Source organism: Zingiber officinale, chromosome 8A, assembly GCF_018446385.1.
Source record: "Zingiber officinale cultivar Zhangliang chromosome 8A, Zo_v1.1, whole genome shotgun sequence".
NCBI lineage: Eukaryota > Viridiplantae > Streptophyta > Magnoliopsida > Zingiberales > Zingiberaceae > Zingiber > Zingiber officinale.
The window spans coordinates 125565338-125586010 of record NC_056000.1 but is presented as its reverse complement, the minus strand read 5'-3'; the positions used below and the strand labels follow the sequence as shown (position 1 = coordinate 125586010).

Here is a 20673-nt window from a genome sequence, read left to right as displayed (position 1 = left end):
CATATCTTCCTCTTCTTCAATTCCTCGGTCACTCAATGTGAACCATGGACCTCCTGATGACTACATAGACCTTGTATGCCAACTCACTGGTGGTGGTGGTGGTGGTAGTGATTGTGAGATTCAAATCAAGAATTGTATCCTCTAACAAGAGACAAGCGCACAAACCATGCCATCATATATTCTTCCTTTTTGATAACCCTTATGGTGGCCCATTTACTATAAACCTCCCTAAGGGTTATAGAAATGCTCTATTTTAACTACCACCATAAACCAAGTGATCCATCTTGGCAGGGTTGTCGAAATGCTCTATTTTGTCCTCCACTTCTAAGTAGTCTTTGATAAGCACCACCAATACATCTCATTTTAGCCAAGGCCTTCTTTAATTTCTTCTCTTCTCCCCCTTTGATTCTTCCTACTTATCGGTTACTATCAACACCACCTCAATGCACGGTGCTAACGAGATTTTAAACCTCTAGAACGATATATAATGACATCTTCAATGGTAAACCTAAAAAATAGATATAGGTTTGCAACATCACCTACCACATTAAAAGTTGTAAACCCACTAAGTGCATCCCAATGGTAAAATAGTGGACTAATAAACCTACTTTTTATGTTTATGTTTACCATTGGGATGCCCCTAGTGGGTTATAACTTTTAATGTGGTAAAAATAAGCCTACTTTTTAAGTTTACCATTGGGATGCCCTAAGATATTCTCATTTTTACAATCAAGTCTACTATTCTTCCATTCACACAAACCAAACACAATCAACCAACCATGCTGATGCTAAACAATATAGCCATATCCTTCTCTATTTAACTAACCGCATCGGCCGATTTTCAATGCTCCATACCCATTTTAATTGCAATAGTTTCCACAAAACTGGAAATTTATTTAGTTTATATATACTTTTCGATAGCTTTTAGCATTTTGCTCATTCATGAATCGACAATGAGTCGGAACAAAAACCTCAACTTTTATGAATGCTCAAGATGAGTTCATAATATCTATACAACATTGCCTCATATTCGCAAAATGGAGTCCTTTATGTTTACATATACACACTGGGTCTTAGGATCCTTGTCCCGGTCGTAAATTCCTACATCAAAGATTCACCATTACTTTAGGTGATGGATTCGACAACAAAAGCAAACTTTCTTTTGATGATGTTTACCTTAAGATCTCCGTGGATTCACTGGAACAGCTTTAGCGACATCGAGTTGATTCAAACGGCAAGTTCCAAAAAGGGACTCTGGAAGCTCTTCTTGTGTGTTACCCTGCATGGTGAGATTTCATGATGAATGTCAAAACTCGAATTAGGTTTCTCTTAGAGTGCCTTGTAGAAAGACGGTCGTAATTGATATCACAATTTACCGAGAATATTGGAAACTATTTGGCAAATTGTTACATATGGAAGTATGATAATGCAACTGACTCAAAGATTGGAACGCTTAATATTGAAAAGGAGGAACCAAAACAGAAAAGATGACTATAGTTTACATGCGAATGCATACCTGAATTAGGAAGGCCATTTCTATCACCAGGCTGTTCAAGTAACCAACGACAAGATTCATAACACCCCTAGCGACTGTTGATGATCCAACATCGACTGCTAGCTGGAGATTTGCATTGCACAGTATAAAACAATGATAATAATCATTCAAAACGATCGAACAATCACTACCCAGGGCCTTAGCAACAACTTCCAAATTCCTTACTATCTTGGCTAAATGGACCCTCAATAACAAACTTGTATTGTTTGACAGTGTTGTTCTACCATTATGGCAATTAAAAACATCTAGAAATTACCGAAAGATATCATAGATCTCTCTACAGTTTACCTCAATATAGTTGCTCCCACGAAAATAATTGATATCAAGAGCTTGACCTATAAGACACGCTTTTTGACCGACACTTTGTTTCACTATCCAAGAACCCTGAGAACATCATAAAGATGCTTGTTTTTCAGAAAAATAAAATATCAGGAAATGATAGTTCATGTGCATACCTTCGATATATATGGGATGAGCTTAAACCTGGAATTTCTGTATGCATCATCTCCTCTGACAAAGTTGTGTAGCAAAGGAGCATTCTCCAAAGGACCATCTGTCAAGTAATATAGAGCTAGGCTGTACAGGGTCGAACCCGGTACCTATCACGCGTAGAAATTGTAAGGCCATTGGCGACACGAGTTTTTCAGCCTCACAATAACAAATTACAAAAACATTATAGTGGGCACCTGTATATGCACAATAAAGAAAAACTGACTGCCTCCTTGTGCTGCATACTCCTGTAACACTTTATAGTTAGCTTCACTACTGAATATTTATTGAAGAACAATAAAACAAAGAAATTTGTTTGTGTTCCTGGGGACACCTGAACTATTCCAGGTCGCGCACCAAGATTATCCTCACGCTTATCTGATTTCAGCCAATCGGCAGCAACCAACTGCATCAAGGTGCCATTGGCTTTTACCTGTAGAAGAGTGATATTCATAATACTCCTGCAAAAGTTTATCTAAAAGTAGTGCACAATACAAAAATGATCAAAATAATTCTTCCGACAATTTAATGACACCAATGTAGTAGTACAATATAGAGGCAAAATACTTATTAGTACATTAATTTAAACTCTTATCGAGAAAGACTATCTGGATAATTATATAATCTTGACTGACCTCAATAAAATATTTACAGTCATCACACAAGAGACCAACTCTCTATCCACAGCTTTTAAGTAGAAGTAGGTAGTAGAAATTGACTATCTGAGTTTCACAATGATCTAGCGATCTAGTGAAAGAACAGATAGCATCAAGCCATGATACACTATGAATTAGGTGGGATGCAATGGGATAAGCAGTTAGTGATTTTATAGACCAAAACACTGTCATATATTCTTGTAATTTTAGCTAAAACTTTGTGCTTTCTCATCTTCTTCATATTGTTTGTGCCTTGTTTACTCCTAAAGACGGATGGAGAGGATGAATTGCACTAGAGTCAAGATATTTTCCCTTGTATACTTGACGTAAAACTAAAGAAAGGATAGATTTCACGTCCATCCGTGATCAATTTTTCTCTCATTACTCATCTGCAAATCGAGCGGAAGGAACTTTCCTTCCTCTTACCAATTCCAACGAACTCAACTTCTTCTCCTACTAATTCCGACAACCCCAACTTCTTCTCTATGTACCCAGACCCAATAGGTTTAGCAACCAGCCAACTCACAACTGTAAGCAAGGCCGCCAGGTGCAGCCTTGCGGAGGCCAAGCCTGGCCATGAGCTCACCGCGAGGTCGCTGTGAGCTCACAATGGCCTCTAAAAGGCCATACCTGATCACGAGCTCTCCATGAGGCCGTCGCAAGCTCGCGACAACCTAGTAGCAACCAAATCTAGTGAGGAACTCGTGGTGGCCTCATAATTATCAAGCATGTCTGCAAGCAAGCGACAGCTTACCAGGATCTTTCCTTTCCACTACTGTTAATCTACTATTGATCTTTTCCCTTTCCTTTGCTGATTTTTCACCTTTCCCTACTTTATCCACACTTCAAGGTAACCAGAGCATAAGGGCAAACATGATTAATTTGTCATCTCTACAAAGAGGGGAAGGCAAACAAGTGCAACCTTCCCTCCCCTAAAATTACTTCAGCAATTTTAGTAAGTAGAAGGGAGACCAAGCATACTCATTGGAAGGATTTTTTACCCCAAACCTATCAACCTGAAACCCTGTGGAAGTGAAGGAAGACACTAACAAAAGCATCGGGAAGATAAAATCATCCCTAAGCGCTACAATCCATCTACAATGGTGGTGGAGTTTCCAACCTATCTATAATCCTTATACCCAATCAATGGAGAAAGAAAGGGTGCTGAGAAGGGAGAAGAAACTTGAGGTGGTGAAAGAGTTACAAAGAATTACAGTCAGAGGATGGGATGATAGAGATGAGGGTAATTTTTGTCAATTCCCTCCTCCCCATCCTCTTTGCATGTTCCTCTTCCCCTTACCTAGTAAGCAACTTTCTTCCCTCCTCTCCCTCCCCCTTCTCTTTCCTCCTTTTTTTTTCCTTCCTCTATCCCTCCTCTCAAATAAAGGGCACCTAAGGAAAGCCCTCTAAGAGGAATACCAGCTAGTAGTCTAGTACAACAAATGATTATTTGGCACATTTCCCATCCATTTGTCAAAAAAAATATCCAAGGTAAATTTAAAAAGAAGTTATGAATAACCATAAATTGTTAAAAGTACCTAGAGAAAATATATTTTTAGAATCCACGGATGCACCTAAAATTTATGTGAAGTAGTGGTGCTTAAAGCAACATTTCACAACCAAGATTTATACCTTTTGATGGTTTTGTAAGTAAGATTCACCGCGGATTAAAAATAACGAAGGATCTGCTGTCGCCCAACTGCAAGCGGCTGTATAGGTAGGATCTTTTGTAAGAGTGGTTCCATAGCTAACAATGCCCAAAGGATCTTTCTTAAGTGGCAGTGCAGACAGGCTATCTTTCTTAAGGGGCGATGCAGGCATTCTATCTTTCTCAATAGATACCTCTTTTAACTCAGTATAATCTCCTTTTTGAACTTCAAGAGATAAGCAGCACGTCAAGTAAATCAAATACAATAGTATATCAACCACACTTAATGTAAAATATCAGAATAAATTAACCTGTGATATCATGCAACATCATGAAAACTGTTGTTCTGGATAGTTTGTCTTCGCATTGGTCTTGAACCAACTGATAAAAATGTTGCAGTGAACATAAGTTAACTCTTTCAGCAGAAACAGTTTTCCAAAATTTTGAAAAGTACTACCAAACATAGCTATGGTGTGGATGGAATCCACCGAGAAGGGTTATAAATTACAACCAAACATATCTTATTTTATCCTCTTTTCAAATATTTGCATATATATGTAATACATATATGTAAATATATACCTGCATATCCTTATTGATTCGAAGGTATACCGTTAAAATTGAATTTTGTTACTTTTCAAACTTAAACCCATATGCTATCAATTTGGTTCATCCTGTTTTTCAGTTTTCGGTTTTAAAAGTCAAAACTCTAAATATTAGTGTATCTTAATACCATAGGAAAAGAATCAAGTGCCCAGAGAAACTCACGGGAGATCGCAGACTTTGGTCAAAATGCCAGAACTTCTCTGTTTGATCATATTCTGAATCAGTAAGAACATCAAAAAACTCATCATCTTCATCATTCATTTGATTTAACGATCCAATGCTAGGAAACCTGTGTGACTCTTCTGTTAAAATTTTCATCTTTCTATTCTCCTCCATGGACTGCATGTCTAATTTAATTTGTTCCTCGACCTGTGGCAATACTATCTCTCTTGTCAAGCCATCGGCTGAGAAATCTGAGCTTGCTCGGAAGAATTCTCGCAGAGCTGCCAAGTAGATACTACATAGTGGTGAGTCTTCAATAAGAACTCAATTGTTATAATATAGAGACACTTGTTCGTGGAAGATACCAAATTCCTTATGATAAAAAGAAAATACCTGCAACTCTCCCTAACATCTTCATTGTAATACCAATTGCAGATGAGGTAAGCATGTACGGTTTCCAAAACTTCCAATCAATTGCAAGCATATGCTTTACAATTGATTGATTTCCTTGATTTACAGGCGATATTTCATAGCCTCCACCTGAAAATGACAAAAAAAAAACGTATAAAAATAAATTACCTTAAGCTAGAAACCATTGCAGTTTTACAACTTCCAAAATGATTACTTTTAAGGCAGGCACGAATATAGCCTTTTTCAGGTGGGCATTTGTAATGGACGATCGAGTGGTATAAGATAACTGTTCAAAAATTGCAAAAAAAAAATTTTAAAAATATTAATTAGTTTTGATCATATTTGTAGAAATAATATTTCAATATATTAGATTGATTTCATTACCATATGTTCCATCATCTTCCCTTCTCCAGTAACGCCTTAACAATAAGTCTCTCTTTTTTGCTCCCCTGAAAGTTATTTCAGAGATATCTAGGATGATGTCTTTTCTGAAAAATAGACAAGTCTTATTATATTTAGGATTGTAGATTGAATATCTAACCATGGTAGCCAATCACCACGCATTTTTTTGTGGATAATATCTGTATGACCATCCAACTGCTCAACCACATTACCTTCCAGCAGGCAAAAATCCCATCTGCAATGATTTTGCTTCAGTTCCCGAATGCATAGAAGACCTATCTTGTATTAGTTGTGCATGAGAAACATGCTATAAATTTTCAATTTTTTCTGATAATACACGATTGTATGCATTGTGCTATGCAAGTATCATGGATTACGCACTTAGCTGTACGTGTATCATGGACTAAAATCTGTTGAAAAAATATAATGGGACAGAGCATTGATTTTGTTAATTACTCGAGCCAATTCTCTCCACAAGTAGGATAATAATTCAATTCGGCACAGTCAAAAGCAACATGGTATTACAGATATAAGCGGTAAGAGCCACAAACTTACTCTGATCTTGACTGTCCGAGCGACATAACTGTCTGGAAAATGGCCTCAGAAGCTGCACCAACCACTCCAACAGCCATTATAGCTGGATAATCATCCCAATGCTGATGAAAGTAGAATTGTTAAGTTCGCACAAAACTCATGTTCCTGCATCTTTCTAGGTGGATTTGGATAGATACCTTAGTGGGAAAATCAGTGTCTTTTGCTTCTTTGAACAGCCTTAAGCCTATACGGTAAAAAAAATTCTCTGGGTATTCAGGATCTTTGTGCACACACACATACACTAAAAAGAATGAAAGAAAGAGATGAGATTGCCAAGTTCTTACCGTTTTTACATGTGATTATTGTCCACATGGAAGGTGCAATGACATCCAACGTCACTGGATCAGCATTCATAGAAGAGAAAACTGTCCAGTCTACAGGTTCAAAAAAAGATAACAAAATGTAACTGCTAAGTCAAAAGTGCAAGCATATATTTACAAAATCAGTCATTCTCTTTATTCAACTAAGAATAGTTCATGAATAAATAGACTTACCTATAGAATGCATGTGAACTTTTGCATTCCTGCGGTTCTTCCTGGATATCATGATGCTAATCAATGAGAACTATACAGAGCATATTGCTTAAAGGTTATCAAAGTAAACAGTGTATTATCGAAGGTTAGAAAGGCATAAGAAACCAGTAGAGACATAGTAGAGCAGCCAACAATAGCTCCAAGCAATTGGAATAGCAAATCAGATTTATTTAATTCATTAAATTTGTGATATTGATCATGGATTCTTCTTTTTACTTGATCCCTTCCCCTGCTATTCGCTAAACTCGCCAGCAAAAGTTAATTCTTTCAAGCTATACAATGGGTCAATGGTCAAGCAATTGCAGATATTAGACAATGAAACAACAAACAATTATGTGGTTAACATTTCACCAAATTTCCATGTCTTTTTATTGGTTATTTATTTGGAGCCAACATGTTTTTTTATGAGTCGTAGGTCAGTACTTTTAAAGGTCCAGACGGTATTGAATGGACAGGGAAAAGTGCATTGATTGGTTAAGCCTAAAGTCAAAAGCCATACGTGCTAACCATGTACTTATTATTTGCCTAGAACAATGAATCTTTCCCTTATTTATTCTTATTCGTATTGGTCCATGTGGAGAAACAAATAAGGACATCATATGTTTTTCATTTGACAACGAGTTTTTGTGACTAAAAGCGAACTAATAAGGTTCACATGTTTTCTTCTGAATGATATGCTCTGATCCAGATTAAGCATAAGAAAAGAAAACTTAGTAATGTGCGAAACTGGTTTTCTAAACTACAAAATGAAGTTGACCTAATAGTTTGCCATCGTTTCTTGGAGCATGCAACAACATTCTCCTCTCGGTGTGGGTTTTCCTGCAAAACATGCCTTTATGATATGTTTATCTCTAACGATCAATGAGATTGGAGGAAGCATAACCCACAAATGCAGCTTCCGTTAAGGATTTGATCCATCTAGCTGCATCTTCAGAGCTTCTTGCACCCAACTGGATAAATATAAGTCGATCGTAGAAAATCACCAATGACAAAATGGAAGGAAAAAAAAAGTCAAAATACAACTATTTGTACTTTTTTTAGTATATCTGGTGCATACCTTTAGTTGATTGTTGGGATTGGAAATGCTAGTGAGGCTAAATACATAGAATACCTGACAACATCCGCTAACATTTACAACAAAATAACGAACTTGAAAAACTATAATGACATTTTAGCAAAGAAAGGAAAGTTTTTAAAAGTCTTCAGGGATTAAAATTACATTTTTCTTTAAGCTTTCTCTACCATTGTCTGTTACACGTGTCCAAGAACCGATGAGTTCAGTCCTTTTAGGATTCTGATAAGATAACAAATGCACAATAAAAGGCAATGTGTTAGAGTTGTATGACCAATCTTTTTAGCGAGACCGAAACTTGATTGTTAGATAAATCATGACTAAAACCAGTATAATAAAAAGAACCTATGAGCAACGCAAATGAACTTACTGATTATGGAACATTATTCGTCAAATCCTTCAAAAGAGATTCTTGTATACTCTCAACTAGTGTAAAACTTTTCCATGTATAAATGCAAGAAGCAGTAGTCCTCATAAGTGAGAATTAATCAAATCCTCAGAGGAGATTAAAAAAGGGCTCTAAATATGCATAAGGAAATTTACATAGAAGCAGTATGATCGATCGATAAACGATGGCCACCTTGAGAGGAAGGTCACGAAGACAACAAAAACACTGGAGTTTCTGACAAGAAAACCATGAGTTGACTACTACTCCCTACATATTGCTGAATTATAAATGTTCTAACTTATTCTAGAATCCTGATCAAACGCGGGGGAACTCATGTTTTACCAATAAAAATGTCAAAATGAAAATTGTCTTGCAGTGTACCATCATCATTCAGTGAATACATCATTGACATTGTTTCTCAAATTCCTTGTTAAGGTTCATAGTTCAATGCCTCAAACGACAGCATTGGGACCTCTATATGTCATGCATTTCCATAAAGCAACAGAAAGGTCCAACATCTCACTACCACTAGAACAAAATTTTCATTTATAAGTGTTTCCTTCTTTCAACTTGTCGAATCTCATTAACCCTAGCAAAAAATGCCAAAACTCAAAAATTAATGGATAAATAAACCTAAAAGCCCGAAAACAACATTCTTCCAGAAAGCAAAACACAATGCAAAAGAGGGATCCGGCCTACCTCTCTGTTGGACGTCGGGGCGTTCTTGTAGCAATTGAGGGCGTTATGTTCGAGAACGAAGTACCTTTTCCGGGACTTCTGCAAGCCCAGGCGATTGGGTCGGATGACGTACAACCACCCCTCCATCGCTCGTCCTTCCTGGCTGTCCTCGAGATCCTTCGGAGCCCCGATTACATGGAAAAGGTGCCACCTTTGGTTCTTCCTCCTCCCGAAGACTCGAAGGAGGAACTCCCCGGCTGAAGCAGACGCCGAATGACGAAATGTGGATTCTTTCCAAAAGACGATTTTGAGACTCAAAAAGGAGGGAGGAAGGAAGGGATTCGGAGCTGGAAGTGGTAGAGGTGGTACGATGAATGTCAACGTTTGAAGCCCGCCCTTCTACCCCCCTCCTTCGTAGAACGAGGCCGAGGGAGGAAGAACGATTAACTGCAAACTCCCACCACCTCCACCACCTCAACCGCTTCTTAACCTCTCCTCCGCCTCCTAAAACTTCTCGAGGCAGTACAACTCTCTGTCTCTCTTTCTCTAAAAATAAATATAAATAAGCGAAGTTTCATTGTTTACACCGCAAGATTTGTCTGTTTTTCACGACGTCTCTTTCAAAATTCTGAAATAATGATACGAAAAGAAAATGTAATCTCATTTTATCAGAGTTGGAAATTACTGGATTATCAGTTCGTTGAGTCGCTTAACAAAGTCGGAAGGATTGAAATTTAGAAGGATATTTTTGGGTGGAAAAAAAATTACGTGAAAAATTAAAATGGTGAAGAGAGACATGAATTTAGGAGCCGTTTAGCCAAATCAATTGAGGATGGGATTAAAAATCTGGAGTTACTAACTTGGCAATAATCTCCTCATGGTTTCTCTTGCGTATGAACATTTTGCCAAAAGAGAAAGAACATGTGATAAAATAGCAATAATATTTTGCTAAAATAGTAGTAATTTCCTTTACTATCCCGCGTGACTATTTATGAAGATAGACTATCTTAGTCAACGGACTCATCAAAAATTCATCAATGGGATGGAATGACCTGACAAGTTTAAAAAAATCCTCAACTCAATTCAAAATAGATTACGGGTTAAATGGATCAATCCATAAATCTATTTAAAAATTTAAAAAATAAAATAAATATATAAAAAATTTGAAAATTTTAAATTTAAATTGCGAATTAGACGAGGCAAGCCTATAAATCTATTAAGTTTTTCATTTTAGTTTTAAATTGTTATAAAAATTCTCAACCGTACCAGCTAGGCCATCACGAGCCAACCTACACTTGTCACTGTCCCAGACGGGTCGGCCCGCTTAGACCCATCTTAAAATATGATTCGGTGGTAAGGATCGGAGGCCTACAGTGGAAGGGGTCAATGACACGGGGGAGTCAAAGGTCCGGCCGAGCAGGAGGGAGTCTCCTGGCCGACCGGCCTGGGCAGACCCCGGGACAGCACTAAGACAACTCAACCTCGGGTTGAGCTTCCGACGCTCACAAGCTCCTTTATAGAGAAACCGCTATGCTGAGTAGCTAAGCTGCTCGGTCGAACTGCAGAACGACTAGTTGACGCCCCATCTGAGTGTGTGACTGAGCGGACGTTTGGCCCGGTCAAAGGTACGTGTACACCCGGGAGCTCGGGAAGCCAAGCGACTAGCCCGACCGGCCCAATTAGAGACACGGGGTTTAGAAGAGGACAAAAGGGGCAGCTCATGATGTCATTCTCGAGACGTCCGCCGCCAACAAGCAGCATGGTCGGCGGTCAGACTGTACCAAGGATCGTACGGAGGGAGTTTCCGCTGACATGACAGAGATATGTTCGGATAATTGCGATATGATGTCAGACATGCTTTTCTGACATAACCATTCCAAGGTATGCTTTTGAGGAACGTGCATGTCTCGGGAAGCGTGCACGCGCCTCTCCGGAGTCCTATATAAAATCCCTCGGACTTCGACGGAGGTATGATTTTATATCATCGTCTACTGTAGCCACAGTCTTTATTCTGCCTCTATTTCTTCTCGCTGTCGCCTGACTTGAGCGTCGGAGGGTCGTCGCCGGGAACCCCTTCCTGGCCCAACTTTGTTGCAGGTTCGTCGGAGGCTTACGTTGCTGTGAAGATCACTGGGGAGCAGCAGAGAGCGCCACGTCTCCAGTTCCATCGACTCAATGCACAGACAGGATCAAAATAGATTGATAAAATCTAATCCTCATGAAAACTACCAAATTGTAGTCCCTGAACAGGGCACCAATCAACTGGTTGCTTCACTAAATATATATAAGGTCATCTGCAACGCTATTAACGCGTGACGCGTTAATAGCAATATAGTATTATATATATATATATATATATATATATATATATATATATATATATATATATATATATATATATATATATATATATATATATATATATATATATATATATATATATATATATATATATATTTCAATCGGTAGACATTTAACACGTTCAATTCCTTGTACTGTATATCTACAGTACATCCACGTAGATATTAACGTTGGAGTATTAACAGCGTTGCAGATGGTCTAAGTTCATAGTGAGGATAATTACTAATGTTATAATCATTGATATCCAACAATCAGATTTTTAACATCCAATTATAGGAAAAACATATAAGTTTATAATTGTAGCTTTCATTTCGTAGATATAAATGGTTCTTCTAAATGATAAATTGCATATATTAATTGGAAAATATTTTTAAAATCACGATAGAACATGTGATAACTTAAGTGTTTCGATATATGATAATTTATTAAAATAACTAAGGGCATCAACATTACATCCAGTATCACACTTGAGATAGCCTCCTAGCTTCATTCATCAAAAACCATCTTAAGAGCAAGTAGATTAAAGAGAAGTGCAATCATCTGTTTAGAGTTTCTAAGTAAAAGAATTAGTCTGAAAACCTCAGCTGTTTCGACAGGGGAGAGACAGTGCAACATCGTTGGAACCACAGCCGTGTACAATGCGACGGTTGGTGCTTTATTTGGGCAGTTATTCAAACAAACCATGACTTAAAACTGGTTCATGTTCCACCATTCCCGGGTAGCAACATCACCCCGAAAGAGCATTGGTCTGAACGTACACCAACAGCAAAAGTTACCACACCTTTTGCTTTATACATCGAGCAGGAGACTGAACTTCCACGCGATCGGTATCAACAAAATAGCCGATGTCAGAGAAGCTCCAAATATCCTATGGGATATAGAAAATGTTGCCCTCAGCTGTGGCTTCTTGACTGGCAGATGAGGTGACAAGGGACGGTTTGAGACGATTCCTCTTGTGGCTTCAGATAAGGTGCGGGTCACATGGATGGATCGACATCCATAGGTAGAGATAGTTGGCTGAGGCTCTGAGATAAAAGTAGAGCCATGGAGGCGCTTTGATAAACTTTGGCAACCATTAGGTAGCTTCTGGTGAACCCTGGCCATCTTTGGGTATCCTGAAGTACCATTGAGAAAGCCTGCATATGTTTGAAAAACCTGATCACAACCACACCGAAGAAAAGTTATCTATGCTTAAAGAGATATCGACATTGAAAGCCAACACTATCACAGTGCCCTGATGATGCATATCATGTAAATTGTCGTAAAAAAGTTAGGGCCCAATACATATTAAAAGATGGCAAAAGTAGAGAGAAACTAAAAGGCTGCTAAAATGTCAAACAAATCTTGCTCCAAAAAAGTATTAATCAGGTGTCAAAACTGCCAGATAATCATAGGGAGTGCGCTCGTAATATTTTGAAAATTTCTTCTTTCTTTAGTCTTTTATCGTTACCATTAATTCATGCTTCATTTCCGTACAGTTTCAAGTGAAATCATCATATTATTATTGAAAGTGGTTTACTCGAGCACAAATTAGAATGGCTAACCAAAATAATGTAGTCTGCTCAAAATTTAAAATCTTGATCCATGCCAAGGCTTCAGTCCTAATTGGAACGATACAATTTCGGTCATGTATCGTGCTGTGCCAGTATGATTTCGATATTTTTTAAATATAAAATATATAAATGAAATAATCTAAATATTAAAAAAAATAAAATATTTATTAAATTAATGGGATAGTTTTATTAGGGTTTAATTAAAGTTATTTAAATTATCTCAACTACAACTAGAAGTAGATTGAAATTATTAACTTAAGTTTTTTTAATTAAAAGCTAAGTTGACTCCGTGTTCAGTGCAGCCAACAAACACGAACCTTGCATGTGGCATCTGCGACAGTTGTGAGGCCCACACGTGGCATCTGCAGCGACCGTGAGGCCATCGCAAAGCCTTCATGGCGGCCACGAGGGGTGCGCGACGCCTCCACAACCATAGTACCACAGGCGTGCAAGTGTCGATTTCTGTCAGTGGGGTATTTCCTTTGTACTGGGCAACGCAACACAACATGATATTTTAAACTTGGAGTCGGATAAAACATTAATTTATCCTTAGCAAGTGACTAACTCCAAAAGAGATATTTATCTAGCCATAATAAGAAGTGTGAAGTTTAAACTAAAACATTAACTATCCTTTCATCATACTGTCGGTTAACTATATGCTTAACTTGAAACAACATATGTGTCAGATAATAATATACGAGATACATTACTGTCATAATACAAAAATTTTATTATTTGAAGTGAATATACAACAACTAAACCTTATCCCACTAGATGGGATCAACTATATGGGTCATTTTACGCCATTGGACTATATCATCTACTATATTATCTAAACTTAAATAAATTTTATCTTGTTTTATTATGCTAATCAAGTCTTTTTTTATCTTTCTCTTCCTCATTTGATGTGCGTGTTTGTCATAATTTCACATTGTCTAACTACAACATTTATTGGTCGTCTAAGTATATGCTCATACCATTTTAAACATATCTCTCTGTGTTTTTTCTCAATAGATGCAACTCCAACTTTCTTTCTAATACTCTCAATTTTTATTCTGTCCATCCTCGTCCACACATCCACCTTAACATCCTTATCTCTACAATTCTCATCTTCTGCTCATGTGCTCGAGTCATAGTCTGACATTTAGCTCCATATAACATAGTAGGTCTAACTGCAGTTTTGTAGAACTTTCCTTTAAGTTTTAGAGATATTTTTCGATCACATAAAACACTCAGCGTTTTCCTCCATTTCAATTATCCTGCTTGTATTTTATGTAAGACATCCCTTTCAATCCCTCTATCGTTTTACAAAAATTATCCTAAATATTTAAATCTCTCATTCCAGACAACTCGTCAACTCCTATCTTAACAATTGTCTTATTACATCTAATATTGTTAAACTTAAATTCCATATATTCTGTCTTTATTCTACTAAGTCTAAAACATTTCCCTTCTAATATTTTCCGCCAAGATTCTAATTTAACATTTACTCTTTCACCTGTTTTATCTACCAAAACAATATCATAAGCAAACAACATGCACCACGATACTATATCTTGAATGTGTGCAATGAGTTCGCCCATAATTAATGTAAAAAAGATAGAGACTTAAAGTTGATCCTTAATATAAGTCTATCTTTATTGAAAATGTTTCAATTACTCCGCCTGAAATTTTTACTCTAGTCGTTACATCCTCATACATATCCTTAATTAGTTCAATATATGTTGCGCTAACACATCTCTTTTATAGAATTCTCCATATAATTTCTGGGACTCGATCATAAGTTTTTTCTAAGTCAATGAAAACCTTATTTTTGCTTCCGATATTTTTCAATTAGTTATCTAAGAAGATATATAGCTTCTATTGTCGACCTTCCAAGTAGGAACCCAAATTGATTTTCGATCACCGTGATCTCCTTCCTTAATCTTTTTTCTATTACTCTTTCCCAAAGTTTCATAGTATGACTCATTAGTTTAATACTCCTATAATTTGCACATTTTTATACGTCTCTTGTTCTTATATAAGGAAACTAAAGTACTTATCCTCTATTGATTGAACATTTTTTTCGTTTTCAATATTATGTTAAATAATTTTGTAAGTCGTTCAATATATTGTTTCCCTAAGCACTTCTATATCTCTATCAGAATATCATCTGGTCTAACGACTCTTCCATTGTGCATCCCATTTAAAGCTTGTTTTACTTTTAAAGTTTGAATTCTACGATAAAAATTTAAATTTCTATACTCATTTGACTTACTTAAATTACCTAAGTTAAGTTGGTCACCTAAACCTTCATTAAAATATTAATAAAAATATCAATTTCGCCGCTCATCTATTTCTCCATCATTTACTAGTATCCTATTGCATTCATCTTTAATACATTTTATTTGGATAAGATCTCTTATCTTTCTTTCTTTCACTTTAGCTATTCTATAAATGTCTATTTTCCCTTCTTTTATATCCAATTTTTGATATAATTGTTCAAAAATTTCATTCTTTGCTTCATTCATTACATTCTTAGCATTTTTCTTGACTATTGTACATTTTTTTAAGTTTTCTTCGTTCTTACAAATATATAATCATTCATTTTTCCTTCATTTTTTCTTGTACTTTCTCATTCTACAACCAAAATTCCTTACTTAGTGGTGCATGTCCCTTTGACTCACTGAGTGTTAACTACTATTTTTAACTTTGATATCATTTAATCTCATGTCATATTAGAGTTACCGTATATTTCACCTAATACTTATACTCCTACATTCTCCTTAAATATATTTTGTTTCTCATCCTTTAACTTCCACCACTTAATTTTAAGAGTCATATATATTTCTTTCTAGTGATACTATGCTTAAAGTGTATATCCAAGACTACTAACCTATGTTAGGTAGTTAAGCTTTCTACAAGGATAATCTTGCAATCTTTACAAATCTTTTTATCCCTCTTTCTAACCATAAAAAAAGTCAATTTGCAATTTACTATTTCCACTTTTGAAAAATGTATTAACTAATATAAGGTCATATGATATCGTAAAATCTAATATAATTTTTTCTTCTTCATTTCTCGTTCCAAACCCATAACCTCCACGTACCTCTCATATTCCTCATTTTTCACTACGACATGTCCATTTAGATCACCTCCAATTAAAATCATTTCATTTAGCGGAATGTTTTGTAATACTTCATCTAGGTCGTCTCAAATCTTGATTTGGTAACTTCATCTAATCCTACTTACGATGCATATATGCTAATTACATTCATAGTTTCTTTCGTCATTGTTATCTTAAGGGTTACAATTCTATCCAATTTTCTAACTACTCCTACAACTTTATTTTTTAAGAAACTATCTACAACAATGCCCGCTCCATTTCTTGTTTTACTATTTCGTGTACCATAACTTAAAATCCGAATTCTCTATCATCTTTGCCTTCTCACCTACCGATTTTGTCTCTAGTATAATCATCGCATTGATTTACCAATGAAGATTCCTATGTTCATTTCAAATCTTAGACTATTAATTTTCCTATAATATTTATTCTTATTCAACCTATTTGAAGTGAATATAACAAAAAAAAAAAAAAAATACAATCATAAGGAAATCATTCCTGTATCAATCCACAAGCATATCTGTCATAAAAAATTACTAAAATTCCAAATTCTTTTCCTAAGATTCCAGAAGAAAATTTTAAGACCCATAGTCCATCGACTATTATAAACCAAGGAAGAAATAGATGAAGAGTAACTTGATCCATACTATGTCATAGTTCCGTAGCCACAACTGGTTTTATAACTACAATTTCAAATAACTTTAGTCATCTCTGGTTGTTCAATAGTAAAAAATGAGAATAGTAGTAAAAAGATTAAAAATCAAAATAATTTGTGTTAATATAAAAAGGAGTTTTAACATAAACAATTTCATTACCAAGTAAAAAAACAAAATAATGGGATGGAACTACAAAGTCAAAATATCTTATCCATATAAAAGTTATAGTAGCAAAAGATTAATTTGAGAATCCTCAAGTTTAACTCAACTTTCGTGAGTCCATCAACATACATTAACTCTAGAACAACACTAAGGAACATTTGCCTAACAGGACAGATGAAGTGGTGGAGTAACGATGGCCTCCACTCCACATTTATCTCTCCTCTATTGAAAAAAGAACATGGAGCTCATCCGTGCAAAAGTAGGTGGAAGTGGAGGAGAGAGGAAGGAAGAGGAAATTTACCCTTCTAGTGTTCAATAATCAATTAATGGATTCACTGATAGTCTTTCTTAAACAACTTCAAAAACTGACAATCAAACTGTAAAGTGTCAGCTATTGCATATAATAGCTAATTTAAATTCTATGATTTTCAGAAACCCATTAAAATGCTACAACGTAAACACATGTTAGAATGATACAACATTCTCCCTACCTGGTTAACAAGACCCTACCTCAATAAGCACATTCTAGAAGTTGATGTGTTGATCACATAATGAATAACATATATTTGGAAAAAACTAAGCCATGGAGTATCATCTAATAGAAAGGCTATTTTCCCAATAAAAATAAAATCTTTCTTACTAACTAAACAAATAAGCGACTATGCAATTTGATAGCCACAAACTTAGTAGATTCCCGTTGTCAAATAATCAGATGGTTGTTAAACTTCGCTAATCCTGATATGGATTGGCCAAGTTGGATCAGTATTGGCAGAAGCCTATTAGATCTTAGCTAATTCCAGAATGGTGAACTAATCACCATAAATTGATGAGATCTCTGTAGAACTCGAGGAATCCATGTGAAAATTGAAAGAAATTGATTGCGGTGGCTCGCCACTGGCCGCATAGTAATGAAGAGCTTGAGGTTGAAGAAGCAGTGGACTGCCAGAGTATGACATGCTTTGTTTCATGAGTAGGAGAAGCCCCGCCGCTGCCTTTGTTCTTGTGATCAATCTAATTAGAAATAAGGAACTTGTCTTTGGCACCTCTAATGAATACAGTAATAACTAGTAGTAATAATAATACTTGGATATGGTTTTTTTAGGGCACTGTTTCTGTAGGGTAGTACTATAGTAGGAGAATTAAATATGTTGTGGGTGACAGCTGTTTTATATGTTAGTTATTTTATTTGTTGTGACCAAAAACAATGTTGAGGATTCATGAATTTGATAAAGATAATGTCAAATACATTAAAATAATTTATTGATATCTGATAAGAAAGGATTGTTTTGAAAACAATGGTATGTATTATCATTGTCTGATGAAAATATCAAAGTAATTAGACGTTATATATTAATTATCCTATTTGATAATAATTGTTTACATATTAATCATTATTATTAGTGTTATTTGATAACTATTACTTGTGATAATAGTTTAATGATCTTATTAGTAATAGTCTATGTAATAATCAAATAACTAACACACACACACACAATATAATATTAATGCACTTGGTGATCCAATATTATTAGGCATGCTGATAATCTAATCTTTCCTTTATGTCTTATAAATTAAAAGCTTTTTTTTTAACTAAAAGTTTATAACTCAAATTCATTTTCAAAGTTTTTTTTCTTAATTGACATAGTTACATATAATCCAACAATCATATATCATTATTAAGAATGTGATCTTTTTTATATCTTAATCCACCTTTATTTAGTATCAAGTATGAAAATTCAGAATAGGAATGAACTAACAAGCCATGTTATTTGTATTTTTTTGCCTTAAGAACACAATAGTTAAATTGCACCCACAATGAAATCTGAAAGAAGACATTGTAGCCACATATGCAAATTTCCCTTTGGCTACATTCAATTAGATGACTTACACACATCTTGGCACTTGAAACATTTTGGTTTTTTGAACAGAGGTTCCTGCTTATGGAATGCATCTAGTAAATGGAATTCATGGAGAATGATGCAAAAATAGTGTCTTGTAAGTTTCTCACATACACCCAATGGACTTAACATGAATAATCTATAAGGAACAAATATGACATAAGCTTGAAAGTGTAACCAAGAATTCAAAAGAAAAAGAATGACTAATCAAGTTTAATAAAAGTATAAGCCACCTATACAGGCTACAAAATTTTATCTCATGTCAGCTTATGAAAAACATACCCCGAAGAGAAAATGAAGCATCTGCATGGACAGTAAAACGAGCATTCTTCTCCATTTTTTCCCTGTCAAGCTATGAATAAGTTCATGTCAAATTTGATGATCATCGCTGAGAAGAAACATTCTGATAGAGGTTAAAAACACAAGGAACGAACTAATGCATTTATCTAATAATCAAATTTCATTAAAAAAAAAGGAATCAGATATGAGGACTCCGCTGACCATCTAGAACTCGAGAAAGATGCCTCTAAGATATGTTTCACAGGGGTTATGAACGTTTCTGTTTTAAAAAATTTGTTATTTTCCATTTCCCACTGAAGAAGTGAATATCATGCAGCTGATAAATAAATATGAAGGTTCAATGTTTGTCTTAAATATCTAGAAAGTGCACTGCTAAGTATATAAAGCAAGAATACATGAGTATAGTATTCAATGAATTTTCCTCTAAAATATATTGAACATGACGTATCAATCCTATCACCCTCCTCCCCTTCTGCAGCCATCAGCATCGAACTCCACGAGACGGAGGTCCAATGAACCTCCGCTGTCTATATCCCCAAATCGAACCCCTCTGTTAGCACATCCCATTCTCCCTCCCACACTGTGCCACTCTCCGCTGCCTGTCGTAAGAGAACGTCAGTATCCTCACTGCGCTACGCGGAAGATCTTCAGCCCTGGTTCCCACCCCTCTCAGACTTCGGCGTCAATTTCCTCTATCTCCTCCACTACTTCCAACTCGCCGTTTTACTACTACACTGTCGCGCGGATGATCCCGCGATCTTGGAAAAATCAGCCGATCCGTATAAGCCCATGAAATCTTCATGAAAAAAAAGTGAAAAAAAAAACGAAAAACTACTTTGATTCAGTGCAAATCTAAAAATCAGTTATTCCGTGAAACTGGAGACATCTTTGAATCGGCCCAGATCTCGCCCGATTGAAAAATCGAAGGAGGAAGGAAGATCGACTGAAGGAGAAGACAACCAGAGGATTCGAAGCTTACCGCAAGAGTAGTGCTCTGCCCTAGGACGAGGCGTGCTATCGGAGGACGAGTGATCGCGGTCGGGAGCAGCATGAATCATCTCAATATAAGTAGGTTATAAATCGTGCAAATTTTTTAAAATAACCCCTTTAGTTTTACTATTAATATTTTATCTTTTACATGTTTATCGTGTAGCGTTGCATGTCATGCTGTTGAAGCTCGCTTCTAGGATTATAAATGAATTAAACATTAGCTTGATATTCGTCTTCTTAAAAGCTTGTTTATATTCATTCAATACACATAAGATCAATTAAATGAATAAGCCTAAATTAGTGATGACAATTTCCTCTGAACTCGACAGAGGATCTAATATTCGACTCAAATAGAGGAAGGTATGAAAGATTTTTTTGACCCGATTAAATAATTGAATAATCAAGTATGAGTATTCGGGGTTGGAGGTGGGTCTAATAGAATCCTACTATATATAT

General features: G+C 35.9%; 2 protein-coding genes across 2 annotated transcripts; both read right to left on the bottom strand.

Annotated features, from left to right (window-relative positions):
• Nucleotides 1-961: 961 nt before the first annotated feature.
• On the bottom strand, nucleotides 962-9736 carry LOC122010146 (protein ENHANCED DISEASE RESISTANCE 2-like). The gene is made up of 23 exons (XM_042566575.1): nucleotides 9216-9736; nucleotides 8276-8350; nucleotides 8114-8167; nucleotides 7944-8006; nucleotides 7814-7875; nucleotides 7018-7058; nucleotides 6808-6897; nucleotides 6661-6707; nucleotides 6485-6585; nucleotides 6069-6164; nucleotides 5912-5976; nucleotides 5742-5813; nucleotides 5510-5656; nucleotides 5117-5397; nucleotides 4660-4729; nucleotides 4333-4574; nucleotides 2379-2477; nucleotides 2242-2292; nucleotides 2011-2154; nucleotides 1844-1939; nucleotides 1517-1618; nucleotides 1177-1279; nucleotides 962-1101 (listed from the first exon to the last, which is right to left on the bottom strand). Exons 1-22 carry the CDS (start codon nucleotides 9339-9341, stop codon nucleotides 1178-1180), a joined length of 2226 nt encoding a protein of 741 aa, XP_042422509.1. The 5' UTR covers nucleotides 9342-9736; the 3' UTR covers nucleotides 962-1101; nucleotide 1177.
• Nucleotides 9737-12040: 2304 nt separating this feature from the next.
• Nucleotides 12041-20297, bottom strand: LOC122010145 (succinate dehydrogenase subunit 3-2, mitochondrial-like). The gene is made up of 3 exons (XM_042566574.1): nucleotides 20207-20297; nucleotides 19210-19279; nucleotides 12041-12691 (listed from the first exon to the last, which is right to left on the bottom strand). The coding sequence occupies exons 1-3, from the start codon at nucleotides 20276-20278 to the stop codon at nucleotides 12345-12347; spliced, it is 489 nt and encodes a 162-aa protein (XP_042422508.1). The 5' UTR covers nucleotides 20279-20297; the 3' UTR covers nucleotides 12041-12344.
• Nucleotides 20298-20673: the final 376 nt, after the last annotated feature.